This window comes from Fringilla coelebs, assembly GCF_963513975.1.
Source record: "Fringilla coelebs genome assembly, chromosome: 8".
Taxonomy (NCBI): Eukaryota; Metazoa; Chordata; class Aves; order Passeriformes; family Fringillidae; genus Fringilla; species Fringilla coelebs.
The window spans coordinates 6,777,299-6,796,818 of NC_140066.1; the positions used below are offsets into that span (position 1 = coordinate 6,777,299).

Sequence of the window (19,520 nt, forward strand, 5' to 3'; positions counted from 1 at the left end):
AGAGTTCAATAATATCTCAAATTACTCTTTGATTAAACAAGAGGGAATGAACACAAGAACTTTGATATGATTAATATTTATTTAGTCAGTTTTGTAACTTCTCCTTATACCCTTTATGGATAACTGCCCAGTACTTATATAATTTTTGTTCTTTCTGCAAGACTGCAGTACAACTTTGTTGGTTGTAGCATTACTTTGGAACATGAATGAAGATCTCATTTAGCTCAAATGCATTAAGGTTGTGCTTCTGCAGCTTGTAAAGAGCACAGCTCCATCCGTTCCAGCCTGGGATGCCAGGCATCTATAGGTTCCAGTATCAATGTTATATCTTGTAAATTATTCTAATCCTGTGAACAAACTTGTCATGCTGAATGATGAATTGATTTCTTTTTTTGTTTGTTTTCTGTTAATTAACTTCTCTTGTACCAGAAGTTATTTGTTCCACTAAAATATACAGGAATGTGAGAAGTTGGCAATCTTGATTTATGGCTTTCGCCTCATAATCTATTTTTCAAAAATGCACTATTCAAATTTGCTTTTAGTGCTAGATGAGAGATCATTAACCTGCTCTCTTGAGGGCAAGCATACCAGTAAAGGCAGGCAGAAGTTCAGGAAAGCTACACCTCCAGATAACGTGAAGGAAAAAACTCTTCCAATGCAAACATGGCATTACCACAGCGTGGCTACGGGAACCATGGAAAGAACAACAAACCCATAGCCACTGCTCCAGAACGTGCCTGCGTGGCTCCTCAGGTGCTGCAGCCCAAGCTCTCAGCTCCCTGTGAGTCTCTGAGCTGACTTCTTGGATATGCACTGTTTGCTGACATCCAACAGAACTCAACAGTGTCTTCTACAGCTGGAGTGTTCTGTCCCTAAAAGTCTCTGAGGGATTAAACTGACATTACATTCCCGGGGAGTTCTGAAGTCTTTGCGGTAGGGAAAGGTGGATGGATTGGATGGGTGTCTTTGTTGAACTTCCCAGCAAACTGACTTTAGAAGGTGCTGCAGGTGGCAGACGTGGTCCTGGCTCTCCCAAACCCTGGAGGGCTGGGACATCAGCATGCTGATGCCTGGCTCTTGGGATACCCTTGCCAGCTGGGCTCTCACAGAATCACAGAATGGGTCAGGCTCGAAGGGACCACAGGGGCGCACCTGATCCAACCTCCCTGCTTAGCAGGGTTGTCCTAGACGACATGGCACAGGGTTGTGTCCAGACACGTCTAGAGTACCTCCAGCGAGGCAGACTGCACCCTCTCTGGACAATCTGTTCCAGTCTCATTGGCACAGTGAAGAAGTTCTTTCTCTTCTTCTGATGGAACTTCCAGCACATCACAGCAACGCTTTGCCTGTTGCTTCGTGTCCTATTGCCTGGTGCCACCGGGAAGAGCCTGGTCCCATCTTCCTGGTACCCCACCTTTGCACATTTATGTACATTAATGAACTCTCGGAGTGGTGAACCTTAAGTGGGGCATGAGCTACCCCGCGGAAGACGGACAGCCGCTTCTACCCCGGAGAGGCCGTGCCGGAGCTCCCGCCGTGGCACCGGAGGCAAGGACGGGGTACCCCGCCAGTGTCAGATCACCGCGGGGCTGCGCTCGGGGGGCGGCGGGGCGGCAGGTGAGGGTCGTGCTGCCCTGGCCGGGGCGGGGCAGGGGGCGACGGGACGAGCCCCCGCGGCGTCCCGGTGCCACTCCAGCGCCCGCGGACTCTTTGCCGCGCTGCGGCCGCTAGCCCCGCGCTGCCTGGCGGAGGGAGACGTCGCGCGGCGTCGGTCTCCATGGCAGTGGGGCTGCGTGGGCGGAGTGGTCGGGGCCGCAGCGCGGCGGGCGGGCGCGCGCGGGAGGGAGGAGGTGAGGGAGGGCGCGCGCACCCCCGGCCCGCCCCCGCCCCTCGCTCGGTGTTTGTGTCGGGCTGTGGCGGCGGCGGCGCGGCCGAGGGGCTCCGACCCTCCCGCCGCTGTGAGCCCGAGAGCCCCGCGCCCGTCCCCGCCCCACGCCCGCCATGCGCGGCCCCTAGAGCAGCGGGCTCGGCGGCTGGTGCGGTGCCTGCGCGGCGGCGGCCATGGCGGTGGAGACGCGGCCGGAGCTGGTGGGGAAGCGGTTCCTGTGCCTCGGCGGCGAGGAACCGCCGGAGAGCGGGCGCTGGCGGGCTGGGGTCATCCGCGCCGTGTCCCAGCGGGACTCGCACAGCCCCGACCTGGCGGTAAGAGCCGCGGCTCGGGCCGGCCCGGGGGCTGCGGCGGGGGGCGGCGGGCCCGGCGTGACACAGCCCCGCGCCCGGCCGGGCACAGTGACGTGGAGCCGAGGGTCACGGCTGGCGCCAGGTGCGGATCCTCGCGGCGTGCGCGGCCGCTCCGTGCGCCGGCCGTGCAGCCGCGGTGCGAGAGGGCCGGTGCCCGGCCTGGCCACCGGGGGACAATCGGGCTGCCCCTGGAGCAGCGGGGGAGAGCGCGGCTGATCCAGGGGAATGCAGGAACTGCCGCCGCGTAGCACTGTCCGACTGGGTCCAGCACGCTGGTGAACGTTGTTATTAAAAGAATGTCATTGTTTCCCTTCCTTTCATGCCCGCTGTCACTGTTTTCCTAAGGGGTGTAGGAATGTACGTGTAGGTTAGCGAAGGAGCCAGGATATGTGTGTGCTCTGTTGTGCTCCGACACACTCTCGCTGTGGGGGGGAAACACGGCCAGGATTTCCTTGGCTTGGTGTTCTGAATGCATAATCTGTAAAATGGAGTTTTATTGTGCTCCCCGGACTTCGTCGTTATATTGTTCGTGAATTCCGCAGTCACAGGAGTGCTGTGTTACCTCTGTGGTTGTCTCCTGCCATGTTTTTATGTCATTTAGTGCTTCTGGAAGCACATTTAAAAATATCACGACTATGTAAATGGCCATTACGTAGGCTGAAAAAAGGAATCACCGGACTGCTCTGGGCAATCCATATTGCTGCTGGCAAGGGGGAGGCGTTCACAGCCCGACACTGAGCGGGGTGGAATGTTGCCTTTTTTACAAACTCATCAGGCAAACAATTGCCTGGTATTAGAGATTATCGATTGCTTAGTTCGAAGTGTGAATCACAGAATTAAGAACTCTTGGTTTTGTTCGTTTCAGACTTCAAGCTTTGTTTCAAAAACAGAAAGTGGACTTGAGATGCTACTTTTTTTGCTATATTCTGGGTTAGTTTTCTTGGTTGGTTGTTGTTTTGGTTTTTTTTTTGGCATGCTGTTCTGGATTTTTTCCCATTCTCCAGCTATAATTCAAGGAGCCCTTGAATTCAAGCTCATAATTCAAGTTCATGCCCTTCTTTATGAAATGGTTTGTGTTTTCAGCCTTTGGCTATATGTGAGAATCGTCTAGAACACTTTATTTTTAGAACCTATTTTGGATGTTATTCTTGCAGGGCAGTCTCTAGAATCTATATACAGTTATGGAAAGACTGAGTAAGGTTTAAGGAGGTATTTACTAACATTTACAAGTCAGAGCCATAATTTGTAAACTCTAGGGGCAGAGCTGACATAAAGAGAGAAAGGCATTTCAGGGGCTGTGTCTGTTTTGTTAAATGCATGCTGCCGATGGTAAAAACTTGTTCCTCTTCTTGACTTTGGTGTCTGTTTTTCTCTTCAGATGCTCTTTCGTTACAATTCTTGGTAATTTAAGGAAGAACTGTCACGTTACAGCTGGGTTTTGAGGCAGGATGACTAAGGGTATGCTTATTGTTGTTGTGTTGTAGTGAAGCACCATTTGCATAGATCTAAACTACCTGAGAAGCAGGATGGATGCTCCAGCATTTCAGCCTGGGTGCAGTGCAGTGCTAACGTGGCCATATTCCTTCTGGTGTTCAAGATAGCTGCGCAGCACTGCATTATGCTATGTACATACACTCCTAGTCACCTACGAGTGCTGGAAGCCTGGGAAGGTTTTGAAAATAATTTCTAGGTCTAAAGAGCTGCAGTAGTACTTAACTACTGGAACATCATTGCCCTCTTTAAAGTGCAGCATTTGAGGTTTGTGTTATGTGTTCTCTGCCCCCAAAGCACAAAGAAGTGGATAGAGGGAAAAATGATAAGGTTTCTTTAAGCAACAGGTAGTTTCTGCAGGTTAGACTCTCTTTCTGCATTTATAATGAACATTAACTTCTTGTTAGTCGATATTTGCTAATGTGATGATCCTCTTCCCCTGCCCCCAGCAAAGGACAAGGACGTTTTTCTGTTAGCCCTGTTTTGTGTGTGCTGTCCTAGCTGTAGTAACTACTGCTCTTATCCTTCCATGGCTTTTGTTTTGAGGTGGCCATCCCTGTAAATAGCTCCCAGACCCTTCTGCTCCCCGTCACTGGAGTGAAGCAGTAATTCTTGTTGACAGTTTCATTGCTGCCCACAGGGTGCAGTATAAAAATGTTGAAATTGACTTTTTGTCAATTTCGTGTTTTCCCGGTCCCACAAAAGTGGGGTGGATGAATGAGAAATGCAGAAGCTGCCCTGAGCCACAGGACAGGAGTGGGTATTTCAATGTGAATTGCAACCGGCTGGAACTGAGTTACCTCCTAATCCTGGCTTTGGAAGGAAGTGCTATTTGCATTGACTTTGTGTCTTTTCTTCCTAAGTGTGAAGCCCCCCAGTCAATTTCAACCAGTTTAAGAACAGGGAGATGTTTGAGAAAGACTGCCTTCCCCTAGTCTGTGAAAGCTGACACCTGAGAACCCTCTCCCCAAAAAACCATAAAAGCAAGGAGGTCATGGCATTTGGTGTTCTCCTGGAAGTGAAGAGGCAAACTCCAGCTGGCCAGCCAGCATGCACCCAGCCTGAAAGCAGCTGCAGCATATGCTGTCTGTCTAACACCATTCAGAGATAGGTGATGGAACTGATGGAATCAGAAGGTGGGTTTAAGGGCATGACAAAGAGCTGAGCATTAATGGAAGTGCGAGAGCAAGCCTCAGTGCATGCCTGTGGGAATATATGGACAAATGGGGAGTTTTATGGGGTGCAGGAGCTCAAGGAGACGTGGGCAAGTTTAGAGGCAACTGATGTAATTAATGTTAAGTGGCCACAGGGCTTATAGGAGCAAATCCAGAGGAAACTGAGCTTCATTAGTTCTGCTGTAAACAGAACTACTCAGTAAATCAGGAACTCCAGACCTGAAGGCTGGACTAGCTGCTCTCCACCTTTGAGCAGGGAAATCAACAGGCCAGTTTTCGAATGCTGCTAAATTTGTTTCATGATTGTGTTTTTCTAGCTAAATTAATTATTATTTTCATAGTTGAAATTATTGTCCTGGTAGGAAAACGTAGGAAATAACTCAATTGTCTAGTGTTTTCCTCCTGCTAGGTCTCCCCTACTCCATTAGTGTACTAAATAAAGTAAAAAGTATATTAAATAACTCTTTCCTTATACTTTTCATGACTGCAATATAGCTGATATGTAAGATCTTTTTTTATAATGTATTTCTTTACAAAGAAAGAGAACACTATCAAAGTATCTTTTCTCCCACTGCTTTATGGAAATTTTGTCTTTCTCAGCTTTCCTATTAATTCACCACCAGTGGGGAATATGGCGAGAACAGCTGGCACTGGTTGTGAGTTCTATTTGTCTCCTGGAATATGAAGGCTCTTGCCATTACATGAGATCCTCCATGCCAGGATTTGGAAGCTGTGTCTATTTCTTAGTCATCCTGTAATGCTTACAGATGTTGTAAACACCTGCCCTACAGGTATAATGTGTGCAATGGTGAAAATCTAATCCAGGAGTTTTCTTCCTGGTTTTCATGGTCTGAGCTTTGTAAGTTAGACCTCCTGATCTTTCTTTCTTGGACATTGTTGTTGCATGCAAAGCATTTATTTAAAAATCAAAGCAAGGACAGAAGTTCGATACATGTGTTTGTGTGTGTACGTGTGCGTGTGTTTATAGCCATTGAGAGAATTCATAACTATTTTTCAGCCTCACACCAAGTGTTGTTAGAGGAAACTGGGAGCTCTGTTTTTCCTTCCTTCTAACTGCCTGGAAAAGCTTGTGTGCTGCTCTGATTACAGTGATAACTCTGGGCAAATAAAGAAATGGCCAGGGGGAAAGAGGTGGAGTCAGTGCCATATGATCTCCCTGGTCTTTACTGTCCCATAAGAATTGCTTTCTGGGCCATAGGTTGTAAACCTTTGATGTGGTGATGAAAGAGAAAATGGAAGTGAACTTTTAAACATACAGTGTGCGACTCTTAATAAAGGAATATCTCATTAATTTTAAAATACTGAAATCTCGGTAATTTGTTAGTTTGTGTTTATTGATGCATGAATTTTTCTGCCATGATGCACATGGTTTGGAAGACAGCATAAAAATTGAGTTGGTAGTCTTTAATGCATTATGTTGGGCAGACTAACATCTAATAATTGTGCATAGGGAAATATATTGTGGCAATAAATCACCATATCAGATACTCTTCATAAAAGCCTAAATATTAATGATAATTTGAAGCAGCTGTGTGATTTTTATTTACAGTAAAGTCAGTAAGATGTAATGCTGTAAACAATACACTAATACTTTTGTCGAATTGTAGTTTTTTGGCATCTCATATTTGGTAATTTACAAACAGGCAATTGCTAAAAATTCAATAAGTCTGGTGAAGCCACTTGAAGAGAATATCAGCAGATTATGTATTTGTTTTAACTGAATTTGCCTCCACTTAAAAGTAAAATGGAAGTTTGCAAAATGTAATGAAAATTTACCACTACTATGTTACAGTTAATATGAAAATAATTTTAAAGAATTTTGGATAATTGGAAAGTAAAATATATTTTAGACAAGTACTCCATACCCTGATTAGTTTCTCACTAAATGATGAAGTTGAATTTGCCTTCACTGTGTGTGGAGCTGCTCTTACCTAGTCTTTTTACAAACTCTAATTGTTTTCATCTTCCTGCTTCTGCATTCCCAAAGTTTGAGTGGGATCTGTCTTTGTCATAGAGGCACAAAATTGCACTTCTGTAGGTTACACTTGATTTCTGCCATATATTAATTTCTAGAGCAGTGTGCTGCACGTTGTCCTCTGTTCTCCTTTTGCTAAAATAGTATTACAAGGAGAAAGTGCATGTGTTAATTTTTTGAACATATTTGAGCTGGTCTGTTGAAAATGAAATATCTTTTTTCATTCCTTACTATTGAAGTATGTGCTTTGCAGCTTTGACTTGCTAGCCTTGACATAAACTGGAAGACACAGAAAAATCATTAGTAGAATTATTGTAGAAAGTAAACAAATAAATATGCTTCAAACTAGTCATGCACAGCTTGTTGGTGGTTAATGGAATTTAAAAATTCTGTGTTTCTATACTAGCATCTGGGTTAAAGATGAAGAGCAAGTTGTTGGTGAGGATTCTGTCACGTTATTTCCTTCAGCTATTGGAGATGACACTAAAGACATGCCAGAGTTGATCACATCACTGCTGCCTCTGAATGAAGGAATGTTGTAGGATGTATTTTGAATCTGGTTTGAAAGGAGTGGGAGAAGCTCAAAATGCGACAGGGATTTAGGCCATTTTCAGTTGTTTCTGCTAGTCTCTATCAGTGTTGATGCCAACTAGAGTCTTGTAAGTTTGGTTTGTGTCAGCTGGGCAGTCTTTTTTTGGCTAAACTGTAAAAGAAAACTTCCTATTTCCTTTTGTGTTTCTAGTAAGGTCAAACTTGTCATCCTGTGACTGTGAATGTCACCTCATCTGTATTCCAGAGATAGCTCAGGAAGGACTATCTCTCTCATAGTAATTTGACAAAAAGATCAAACAGAGGAGTAGTCCTATGAAATTGACTGCAAGAATTCAGTGCTTTATATACTCTGCCCTTCCCTCTTCACTTCTCTTACTAAAAGAAACCTGAGTATGATGTAGATCAATAAGTAAATGTACCTGTACTCATGGATTTTGAGTAAAGTTTGTTTTAATGTCGGGATTGCAAAGAGAGTTTAGGTGTCCTGAGCTAGGGATGAACCGTTTAATTTGTTGCCTAGTTACAAAGTAAGCAACAGTGGACAAAGTATGGAAAAAGGAAGGCTTTATCCTGTAGTTAAATCTTTCAGGAGGCTCTTAGGAAGAGATATTAGATATTTTCTTAATAAAAAAATTGCCTTTGCCTTTTATACGTTTTGTGTATAAATATGGTACTATTCCACATTTGCATTACCTCAGATTGTTCTTCTGGAACTTTGTGTGAATCTTCAGAGCTATCTGAAAGCATGGCCTAGCCATCATAAAGAGTTGTAAGAAATGAGCAGCTGTTTTATAAGAAGCCATTCTTCTTGTGCGCCTTCCAGGATCTCTGAACCTGCTTGAGAAGGTTCAGAATATCACCAGAACTGATATTTAGTATCAAAGAGAACGAATTTTAAAAGTGGTCCTTGCAAAATTTGGCCAAAAATCAGCTTAGCCTTCTTCTAATCCTACTACCAGTGATCTGTAGAGGTTTTTAGTTCCATCAGGGATCTTGAATCTTTACTGAGATGAGGCTTGACTTTCCCATTCAGTTGGACTTGGTAAACTGCTGTTGCTTTTGCTGAAAAAAAGTAAGAGCAGATAATCCGAGAAGTTCAGCTGAAGTTGGCAGCGAGTGTTTGTCTGGGAAGAGACACCTCTGTGACGTGCTGTTACTGCCACTGCTGTGCTCTGGGCTTTGACATCCCATGTTGCTTCAGGGAGGGTTACCCTCCTCACCCTGCTAGGTAGGGACTGACACTTGCTCTGTTTGTAACCAGTCTGTTCTTGGAAACTGTGGAGAATTCTGAGCTAAACTAGTGCTATATTGCTTCATTATATTGATTCCTCCAGAAAGTTACCATTGTTAGTTGATGTTGTACTTGTGCACCACTAATTTTCAATGTTATAAGACAGAATGAGAGCAGGGGATCCAGAGGAGCCTCAAGGATTTTGCTGTGTTTTGCTTTCTAGTAATTTTCTTTAAAATATTATTGTTTTACTTAAAACAGCTGTTGCAATGTTTCAGAATTAAGTGGAATGAAGCAACTTGATTTGCTCTTGAGGAAGTTACTTTCATGTACATGCAGCAACTGGCTTTGAGCTAATTCACGTGCTCTATTTGGAGCTTCACGGACACAGAAGATGCAGGATGAGCACTAAAAACATCTAGCTTGATCCTCCAGTGGCAATGTTTTTAGAAGTTTTGAAGACTGTGGTTCCACAGACATTTCTCTTGGTGGCACTGCTGGCTTAATTTTTTTTTTAACCCTGAACAGTTTCCTGATCCTTCACCATATGGCACTTCAAGCAGTTGTGCTGAGGCTGGAGGTGATATGGGATCAGTCCGAGGGTAGGGGCAGCTTAAGGTGGAACTGTGTCCAGGAGAAATGTCTCTGGACCATGGCCTGAATGAAGTTGAAAACTGACTTAAATATATTTGAGGGCTGTATGCAGTACCTAGTAGATGTGTTCAGTTGTATTAATGATACTTATTCACATGATATGAGTAATTTCTTCTTTCAGCTGAATAAAGAAATAAATGTTCACAATAGCGCATGACATGATCGTTTGATGTCTGCTGATGCAAGACTTAACTGACAGAAGCAAGTTTTGGAAGAATAGATGTGAAACTAAATGCTCTGAGGGTAACCTAAGCATCTAGATCTGTGTTAAAATGCATAAACCTCTGATGACTCACTAAAGTGTTGCCTATAATACTTCTGCATCAAGGAAGAGATTTTTGAGTGTTCTGAACAGCACTACAGGTGATGCAGATGTTGAAATGATTGCAGCGAGGCTTCACTGCAGGTAACTCAAGTAGACACTGCTGACTTATTATTTGGGTTGGCTCACCATGGTTTTAGTTTTTGGCTAAGGGACTGGGGCTCTTCAATCAAATGATGGTTTAAAATCTGAATTTTGATTACTCTGTGAAAAAGAGAGCACTTGCTGAGTCATTGCCAGGTGGTCCAAGTCAAATCTCTTCAGTCCTGCATGTCTGGTGAGGAGGGACTGGAAAAGCTGTATTTTGGAGGAGTGTTGGCAAGGACAGTTCATTTTGAAAAATTCCTCCAGCTGATTTCCTTGTTTTTTTGTTTTTCTTGGCTTCTGTTCTTTCCTGAAATGTGGAATGTAAATTTACTACCTTTCAAAAACAGACAAAGCAGCCCAAAAGCCAAAGTCAAGCAGACAAAGAAACTTGTTGGGGTAATAAAAAATATGTGATCTAAACTGTTCAGTCAGTATAGAAAATCTTGGAGAAGGAAAACCGGGCAATGGTATTGAAGTCTTAGGCTGGAGTTTCTCAATTATCTGTACTTTTTCTTGCACCCTAATTCTTCCTACAACTTAACTTGAGGACTTCAATTTTTCAGTCTTGGTCTTCATCAAAGAGCATCCAATCAAGACATGGTGCCATCAGCTTTTAGAGGGCAGGTTAATGAGTTTTAGACTGTAGACTCTTGGTGAGATTTAGAGTTAGGAACTAACAGTGATCTAGTTGCCAACATTCTAGTCAAAAGTACAAAAGCTGTTATAATTGAAGACTGAATGGAATGAGGTACTGTGGCCTTCAGAGCTGTTGTGATGCTTTGTTGTCACACCTCTACAGTTCTGGCATATGGCTGCACTTCCTCAGTGTTTTGTTAGAAGGATTTGGAGCATAGGGACTTCATCGAGCAGAGGACTCTGAGGTTTGTAGCCCTTCCTGGGTTTCTCCTAAGTGAATTAGTGGGAAATCTTTTTGGATTCCTGTGAACTTCTCAAAAGCCTGTGACAAAGGAGGGTCAGGCTTTACCTGTGCATCATACTCAGGATTCCCTTCTGTTATTTCAGATATGCTTTGGTCCCTGCATTGTGAGGTACAAGTCCACGGTCGCCCCTTGTTTGACATTCATGATTTTGTCATTGTTTTTGCATGGCACTCAGGATTTTATTAGGTCTGCTCTGTGACTTCATATTTATCTCCTGGAGCTTATAAATGTGGCAATTTTCCTTCAGTGTTTCTTAACCCAAGAGAAAAGGAGGTATCTCTTCTGACAGTCCCTATCAACCCTGTCCAAATAAATGCCTCTTTGAACTAGATTATTCAAAAAAGTGCAGTTTGTTTGTTTATCTTAAAAGGCTCCTCCACCAAGATGTGTATCTTCACATGATTATCTTTCTGCAGGTTGTTCTGAACAGACTTAATTTAATACTGTAGAGTTTTTTTTTTTCAGGAAATGAGGTAACATTATAAATGAGTTTTAAATTTTAAAAAATTATAATTTATTTCTTCACTGGAGTATATAGTTGACTTTTCTTTTTAGTTTTGGTAACAAAATTGTCTATTGCAGGTACATTTATGTTTAGTTTACCCAGATGTTGGTCAGACCTTGGTGGTAATCTGTTTAATTGCAGTTAAGCAGTGAGTAAAATGAAAAAAAAAAAAAAAAGTGGAGTGATAATGAAATATTTCTGGCATGTTAACTGTTAATTCAGGTGTGCTGTCCTAAATACACCTGAACCTCCTATATATTGTCATATTTTAAAATTTGTATGTAGGTCAGAATGTGATATGTAAATATTTTTAGATAATGTCATGATCACTTCTCAATTAAATAGGTAGCTTTTCTGTGTAACGGTGTACTTACCTCCTTCTGTGTGATCTTTTAGAAGAGATAATACATTTTGTCTAATTTAAAGAAAGTTCAGGGTTTTTTTATAAATGGAAAATGTTTCAAGTGCTTTGTTACTTTGTAGTATTTTTTCCTTTAAAAGTATGTAGTCTAAATTAATCCATTTCTTTTGTTACTGATTGCTTTTTACAAGATTTCAATTTAGTGAGTCAGGCCTAGGACTATAGAAAATGAAAAATCTTGTTTAATAAATTATTCATTGACTAACTTTATGATTCCATCAGATGGTTTCGTTTAAAACTGAATGTAGTACTTTAGTAAATGATTGTAAAGATTTTTGTATTTAAAATAAAAAGATATGGCTTTCTGTTGTTGCTTAGAAAAATGGCTTGCTGATACTGCTGAATTTATTGGAATTTATTGGGTTTTTTTTTTTTTTTTTTTTGGAGTTCTGTAATATTGCCTTTTCAGGTAAAGTGAGTGTGTATACCTTGGCATATTTTTCCCGGTCAAAATTTTTTTGACAGTAACTTTTCTGATATCTGATTTAAAACTATTTTTTAAATTTTAACTTTTAAATGCATTTGAACATGGCTGATGTTTCAATAACATGGCAGAATTGATTGCTGCTCAATGGCTTAGTTTCAAATGTGATACACAGGATACAAGTCGTAAGTTTGCCCATGTATTACTTTTCTGCTAGAAGAATGGTACAACTTAATAGGGCTCTTCAGTTGGTTCCTCCTAAATGGAGGAAGTTTGTATCTCCAGAGGGTTCTTAGGTTGTTGGCTGAAGTAAAAGGACTGCATTCAGTATCCTCTTAGGTTCTTTTCTAAGATATGTTTTGTATTATGGTAACTACCCATTTCCAGGTATCTGGAACCTGTGTTCCAGGAATGTTTACTGGTGTTTTTGAAAGAGTTTAAGGCTTCAGTTGACATAACCAATTAGTTCTATGTCTATGTTTTCCCTTCCTTTTTTACAGAAGTCTGGTTTTGATCTGCACTTTAAGGAAGTATGTCTTCACTTAAGAAGAGGACAATATAAGGACATGCAGAATGGCCCTTGGGAATCTTAGGATTGAGTCAGCTAATGTTTGGAGGCAGGAAAGAATGGAAAAGAACTTTTTCTTACTTCTTTTTTTTTCCCCCTGAAAACTTTTTAATCAGTTCTTGAGCTCTTTAATCAGGACTTCCTATGAAAAGATCAGGCAGGCACATAAATTTAGGTATAGAGTTTGTGGTAATTGGGAGTGGGGCTGAGGCCAGACCTCATCCCCAATGGGCTACAGCTGTGAAAAGGAGGTGAACAGCATTGATGGTAATGAGCCATGGAGTTCTGAGGTGTGCTGACCAATCACCAAAGGGAGCAGAAGGCACCCAGTTGCAATGCATTAACCAAGAGAGCATAAAAGGTTGGGCTAAAGAACAAGATGAGCAGACACCTGAAGCCTTCTGAAGTGGCTGGCAGGGTGTTACTGTGTATGGGCTGAAGCTTTCTGAAACTGTTTGATGATATTCTGTGTTTTGTGGCCATCTCAACTGTGGCATGTGCTTTGACACATACACAGGCTAGAAGGTAAGGGTCAAGGAGGAGGCAAGGAAAGAAGAGAGGACTGATGGTTTGAATGCAGAAACCCATAGTTTGATGTAAATTGACAAAAGGAAGGCTCCTCCTGTCTGCACAAAAGGCAGTGTCCCTTTCTGGAAGGCTTCTGGCTGCTCTAGGTCCATTCGCTAGCACAAAGAAATATTAAGAAATTTGTAAACAAGGAAAGTCTAAATGTTGAAGTTCAGTACCTGAATTGATAGCTTTACTCAAACCTAGTGATTTCTTAAGCTCAGGAAAAAAGGAAGTCTCAAAAAGCATTGATTACTTAAGGTCAGAGCAGAGACATGAAGCTGGTATTGCTGTATAATTAATTACAGCTTGGGCCATGTGCAATTCTTTTTCCTAAAGCTGTCAGTTTGGTATTTCTTATGTCAGTTGTAGAACTGAGGGGGTTTTTGTGGCTGTTCTTAATTGCTTTGTTTACTTCTCTTTCCAGGACTTAGTTGTATCTGCTTGTTATTTGTCAGCTCTTGGCTGCGAAGGGAGACTCACTTGTAATATAGCAGGCATGTGCTGATCTTGTGGGACTGCATGTATAGAACACAGATCCTGAGCTCAAACATCACTTACAATTGCAGGGTTTCTGGGATGGAGAACTATAGGCTGGTGGTCTGAGTATCGTGGATAATGACACAGCAGCATAATTCTGGGAGTTAGGAAAGTTTCTGGAAAGTTAAGTCTTGGAAACTGCTTCCTTAAAACACATTGTGGTGAGGGGACATGGTGCCTGATACTGTGGTAGGTTTGGACTACTTGTGGCACACAGAAAAGTGGTTTTGAGTGCATCTGTGCTAATGCACACACATTTTCTCTGAACATGTGCTGCTTGATTGGCTTCCCTTTCAGCTGGTTTTTTTTTTTTTTAAATCTCAGATTTTAAGTAAAGCTGCTGTTGAATTCTTTTAGTTATGAGAGTTCAAACAGACAGATAGCCTTGAAGGAGATTAGTTTATCAGATGTCTGCTAAAGTGCAAACTCTTTCTGCAGCTTTATCCACCTTCAGGCTATTCAAGTGTGAATATCAATCTTAATGTCTGAACCAGTGAGGCTACAGAATTAACCTTTTTCTTTAGTGTGGAGAAGTTGGTGGGTTTTTTTTCCCCTTTGGGCCTTAGAAGACAGTGATGTCTAACTTAAATATGTGTTTTGCTGAAAGCTACTTTTAATTAATACCAGGTGTTTTTTCACTACATCAGTATTCCATACCTTTCTTTATTGGGTCTGTCAGCTGGGCAGTGGCAGCATGAGGTTTGGAACTGCAGGCCTGCCTATTAGGCAAGCAGCCAGCTCACCATCAGTACAGTGCATGGATTTGCAAGTCATTTGTTTAGCAAGCCTTGTAAGAAATTCATTTGTGGCCAGAAACATCCAGATCCTCTGAAATTTATCAGTAGCTGAAAGTTAATAAGGAAATCTTGACTGGGAAATATGGTTAAAAAATTATATGTGTGTGTGTGTATATACACACGTAGAAACAATAGTAGAAAGTAATACATTTGTATGGTGATGATATATTGCCTAATAGTATTGGCATTTATGGTGATAAAAACTAGAGATATTTAATAAGAAAACTGATATATCCATGTTGAGTTGAAAATTGCTGCTGTAGTACTTGTGTAATGGACTGTGCAGGCCTTTCCTCTGCTGTGTTTTATTGGCTCTGTTGATTGGGAGAACTGGGGGGGAGGGTTTGTGGTCTGTGGCACTGGAGTAGTGGTGTAGGGTGGTGTGGGGAGCAGTAACCATGGACATGGGGTAGTGCATGCTGTTAAGTTGTGCTTTGAAGTCTATTTCTTTCTTGGTTGCTTCTGTGTAATCTTTTTGTCTGTTTTCTAACACTACTGACATTATCTAAAATGGAAACTACTTACTCAGATACTCTGATGCAAGATTTTACGAACTATCTGGAAGATTTACTAACAATCTGGAAGAAAATGAAGTCCTGTTTTAGCAGTCATGCCAAATACTTTGAAGGGTGGTTAGCCTGTGACACTGGTTTGGGCTTGCAGTGGTCTTTAAGTGAAAGTGTATGTGCATTGTGGGAAGTGCACTCCTGAGGAAAAGAGTGCAATTACATTTTGTCTACAGGTTTCAATGTATAAAAGTAATTTGCAAAGAAATCTTTAAACAATTTAATAGAACACTCAATATCACAGTCATTGCAACTAGAAGGCATTGTTGATGTGCTTTGAAATGAGTGCTGTTAGATAATATCCCCATGCATCTTGCTGTGTTCTATGTTTTTTCTTAGCTTCTAATTTTAGCAATAGCAAACCAAGGTAGCCAGCATGAGAAAACTGGCAATGGAAAGTGTTATGCAGGAAGAAGGTGTCTTAAAATAGCATATTAGGTTGAGATCTTTCTGAATACATGACTGAATATTATTGACACTGCTTTTAATCTTCTCTCATCCTGTGCAAAGCACTCCTGTTTAGCATCAAAGCACCAAGTCCTGTTTAGCATTTCTTGTACCCTACCTACCCCCATGATGGGCTATATTTTAATTTCTCTGTAGACCATATCTCTTTATTGCATTTTTTCTATGGTTAGAGTACTTTAAGATTTTCATAATCACCTAGTCCTGTCCTCACAGCTGGAACACTCCAGTGAACCTCCTTTCCCTCAGGAAATAAGATACAGTTAGCTAACTAATAACGTTTATTTTTGTTGTGAAGATCAAACCTACTGAAACTGATTTCTCTTTTAAAAATAAAAGACATAAATTCTGCTTCTGTTAATGGTAGATGGTTACACAGGACTGTTGGCTCTTTGCTTCTTGGGGCAGTAAATTGATTTAGTAGTGGTATATTTTTGGTGAAGGTGATCTGATGGGTTGGGGGTGGTTAACTTCAAAAATGGACTTGTGAGTATGTGGTTTTGTTTGTCTGGAGGTAAGACTGAGATGTTCCAGGGTAAATAGACTGTGTATTGCATGATAAACTTTGGCCAAGTCTGTTTTGGAATTGCTGAGATTACGGTTTCTGTATCCATGCAACTCTGTTTACTTTGTAGGACACTCTTTGACCAAGACCTCACTGTGGTAGGTGCTGTGCAAATGCAGAGCTAAAATTATCACTGCTGCAGTTTCTGAAATCCAGAGTGGCAAGGAGCTGAAATCAGGTTATAGTGATGTATTGTTTGTGTCCTGCAGCCTAACTTTTGGGAAATCTTTTGACAGAGGAGAGTAGGAGACATTTTTGAGGTGTATAGCAAAGTAGCTCTACTGGAGTTTCTCAGTTCTCTGTCAAACATGAAGGCTAGCCAGGGAGAAAACTGAGTGGCAGGTTGAAGTGCAATTTTCCTTTTTTTTCCCTTTTTTTAAATTTTTTTTTTTTTTTAATGTAGCCAGTGACAGGTTCTAAGTATGCATCAGAAGTAGGATTTGGCATTTTGTAGCTGAGTCTGAAGCCTTTGAAACCAAAATCCCAGTAAGTTACGTTAATAAAGGAAGGAGGCAAAATGATGTAGAAAAGACAGACACTGTCATTATACAATTAATTGTATAAGAGCATTGTGAGGTGCTGTGTGTGAGCAAAGTTCTGTGAAGTCCAAAGTAAAAAATGATGTAATAACTGAATTGCAAACCTAGGGGAGGAATTAAAGATACATAAGGGTAAGGACCTTGAAGGAGATGATAGAAACAAAGAGTATTGGGAAACATATGGTACTGGGATATGATATCTGTCTTAAGCACGGTATGCTTGAGGTGCAAACTATGTATTTTAGAATCATTGAGGGAGTTTTAATGGGGTTTGTGACCCTAACCATAGGATTGTGCTCAGCAGTCTGATTCACCTCCTATTATAAGTATATCCTGAACTTATTTCCCCTCAGCACAGAGAATGTATTCTTCATTTCTATCATACTTCTTTTGTTTCTGTGGTATCAACTCAGGAAATAACTTTTGAAATGGATTAAACTCATGACTTTTGAACTCTATGCATATAATTTGTGGTCTAGGAAACTAAGTGCTAAGTGGAATGAGGTATTTCTAAGGAAAGTTTAAGTGAATACTGATCGAAAAGTTTGAGTGCTACCTTTTCAATCCTAAAACCTTTGGATGTTTTCCTGATGATTTCTTAGGCCCACCATCATTGACATCTTGATGACGGAGGTTGGTGGCAACTTGAGTTGCCAACAGACTTTTTCATATATCGCTTGTGATGCTAGTTGTGTTTTATGTTATAGATGTAGCAAAGACCACTTGATCTTTACTTTATTGTAGAGGTTTTAATAATTGGGAGTGACAGAGGAGTTGAATAATAGTCAAATTAACTTGGATTGCCCAAACATGTAACAGTTGAGATCCTTTTTCTGTAAGGAGCTGACTTGATTTGTCAAGATGTCAAATTGGTCACAAGCCAAGCTTATCACTTCTGTGGGTTGCATCAAGAAAAGCAGAAGAAGTGCTCCGTATGTTCTGATCTGTATTCATTCAGTTTTGCCTAACAAAATTTTAAGTGTTAAGCAGGGTTTGTGACACCCCCTTGTTTTAACATTTCCAACCTATAAAAGTGGTAAAACATGGTGAAATCTGGACTGTGCTGTTATTAAATGCCCTCAGGATTAAGTTCTTAATTCTTCTACAAGAGGACAACCTGAGGGAGTTGCTAGGGGAAGAAGCAGCATTGGTGTGCTTGCAGTTCTCTGAGACTTTATGCTTTTTGAATTGGGAGGGAGTATTTATCCTAATTTGATAGATATGGAACTACTATGAATATTTTATATTGACCAAGCTATTGAAATGCTTAACTGTGTGAACATATTGGTTTAGTTTAATGGGAAGGAGGAGGTGGAGGTGTCTAGGGAAAATAGGCAGGAACAGAAAGAATTTTGTCTTGGCAAAGAATTTGAGTGCTGTTGAGCCAGTGACTGTGTTATCCCTTGTGTTTTGGGGTTTTTTTCTTTGCTTTTTTTGGCTTCTTTGTTTTTAATTAAGCCTACAGGACTGCTGTTGTAAAAGAAGATTTAAAAATTTTTTTTCCCCACATTTTCAGCTCCCACTCACAAGTGTGGGTTGTAATAATTCAAGCATTCGGACTGAGATGTAGGAGTCCTGAAAATGGGTGTGCCTGAAAAAATCAACATAGCCTTAAGTATCACCACAAGATGTTAAAATAGACATTATTTAGACTTTTCTCAATCTTTCTCTCATTGTGCTTAAAGAAAAATAGGAAATCACTTTGGTTACAGGTTCCAAAAAGGATACTCTAAAGTATCAGTCAGTAAACAAGGTAGTGCCAGTAGGTGATGAACAGTAGTTATGATGGGTGACAGGGCTTTGTCCAAGAGCACAATCAGAGGAATTGCATGTATGAGTAAGTTCTGTTGCAGCATCTGGGTCTCTGCAGGGAGATTTGCTGAACTATGAGTGACACCAAAACTTAGTTCTGTAACTAAATCCAATTTTTACTTTTCTTCAATTCCATGCTCAGAGAATTGGTGAAGTTTTTATGCCTTATGGTGGGAGGGAGTCTGCCTTTTGAAGGTAAAACCTTGGTGAACTTGCAGCTTTTGTATCCTATGCTTATGGTATGTGTATATATAGTAGGCTGTCAGTTAAAAGGGCTACTGAGAAGGGAGGTCATCTAGATTTAGCAAACGTGTTAAGAAAAAATAGGAGCTCTTGAAAGATGGGCATTATTGTGTGACTGTATTAGAGTATAGACAAACCAAGTTTCAAAGGTAGAGAAGCCATTATTAAATGTTTTGCTGTAGGTGGTTGGTAAAAAACTAGATATGCTTTTCATCATCTGAGTCTTTGAAATAAAAGCAGCGGGGTTGAGGGGATGGGAGGAGGGAGTGAAAAAACTGCTAAAATAAGTTTATTCTCCAGGGAAAAAAAGAAAAGGATAAGTTGGTTGTTTGGAACATGAAGAGGAGAGTTAAATTACTGGGTTTATGGCACTTTACTGAGTTTATGTTTTTTGGTGTTTATTGAAGTTGGTCCCTAGGCTCATTTTTCCAAAGAAATTTTGTAGGCTTCCCTTGTGGATAAGAGCAGAGAGGGCAGAGATTGTTATTTGCTGAATGATGTCTTGCTCTGGCAGCTGGGTATTTCTGTCCTTTGTAAATGTCTCTTTAATGAGCTCCACTATTACTGTGGCTTCTTAGCTTCCATTAAGCACATAGTGCACTGGATGAGGAATGTTACATTCTGGAAAGTGCAGGTGCAAGGATTTTGATGTCTGTGTTGCAGAATGTGTTTACTGTGGTGGCATTAGATGTGCTGGCAAGTCATTGTCTGGCACTAATGTAGCTGCTAAGCATTGGGACAGAGGCCAGCTTAGTATTATGTGTGAAAGAGAACCCTTTAAAACAAAACTGTGAACTGAATCATGATCTTCTGTGCTA

General features: G+C 41.2%; 1 protein-coding gene across 5 annotated transcripts in view; it reads left to right on the forward strand.

Moving 5' to 3' along the window:
- Positions 1-1,844: 1,844 nt before the first annotated feature.
- The window catches only part of JMJD1C (jumonji domain containing 1C), a 159,603-nt gene continuing 141,927 nt past the window's right edge, over positions 1,845-19,520 (forward strand). For 3 of the 5 annotated variants that reach the window (XM_084210621.1, XM_084210622.1, XM_084210623.1), the window contains exon 1: positions 1,845-2,202. In XM_084210621.1, the coding sequence (XP_084066747.1) occupies positions 2,062-2,202 (141 nt within the window). In that variant the 5' untranslated portion in view covers positions 1,845-2,061. The remainder of the gene's footprint in view (positions 2,203-19,520) is intronic. The other 2 variants (XM_084210625.1, XM_084210627.1) reach the window with 2 other exon arrangements.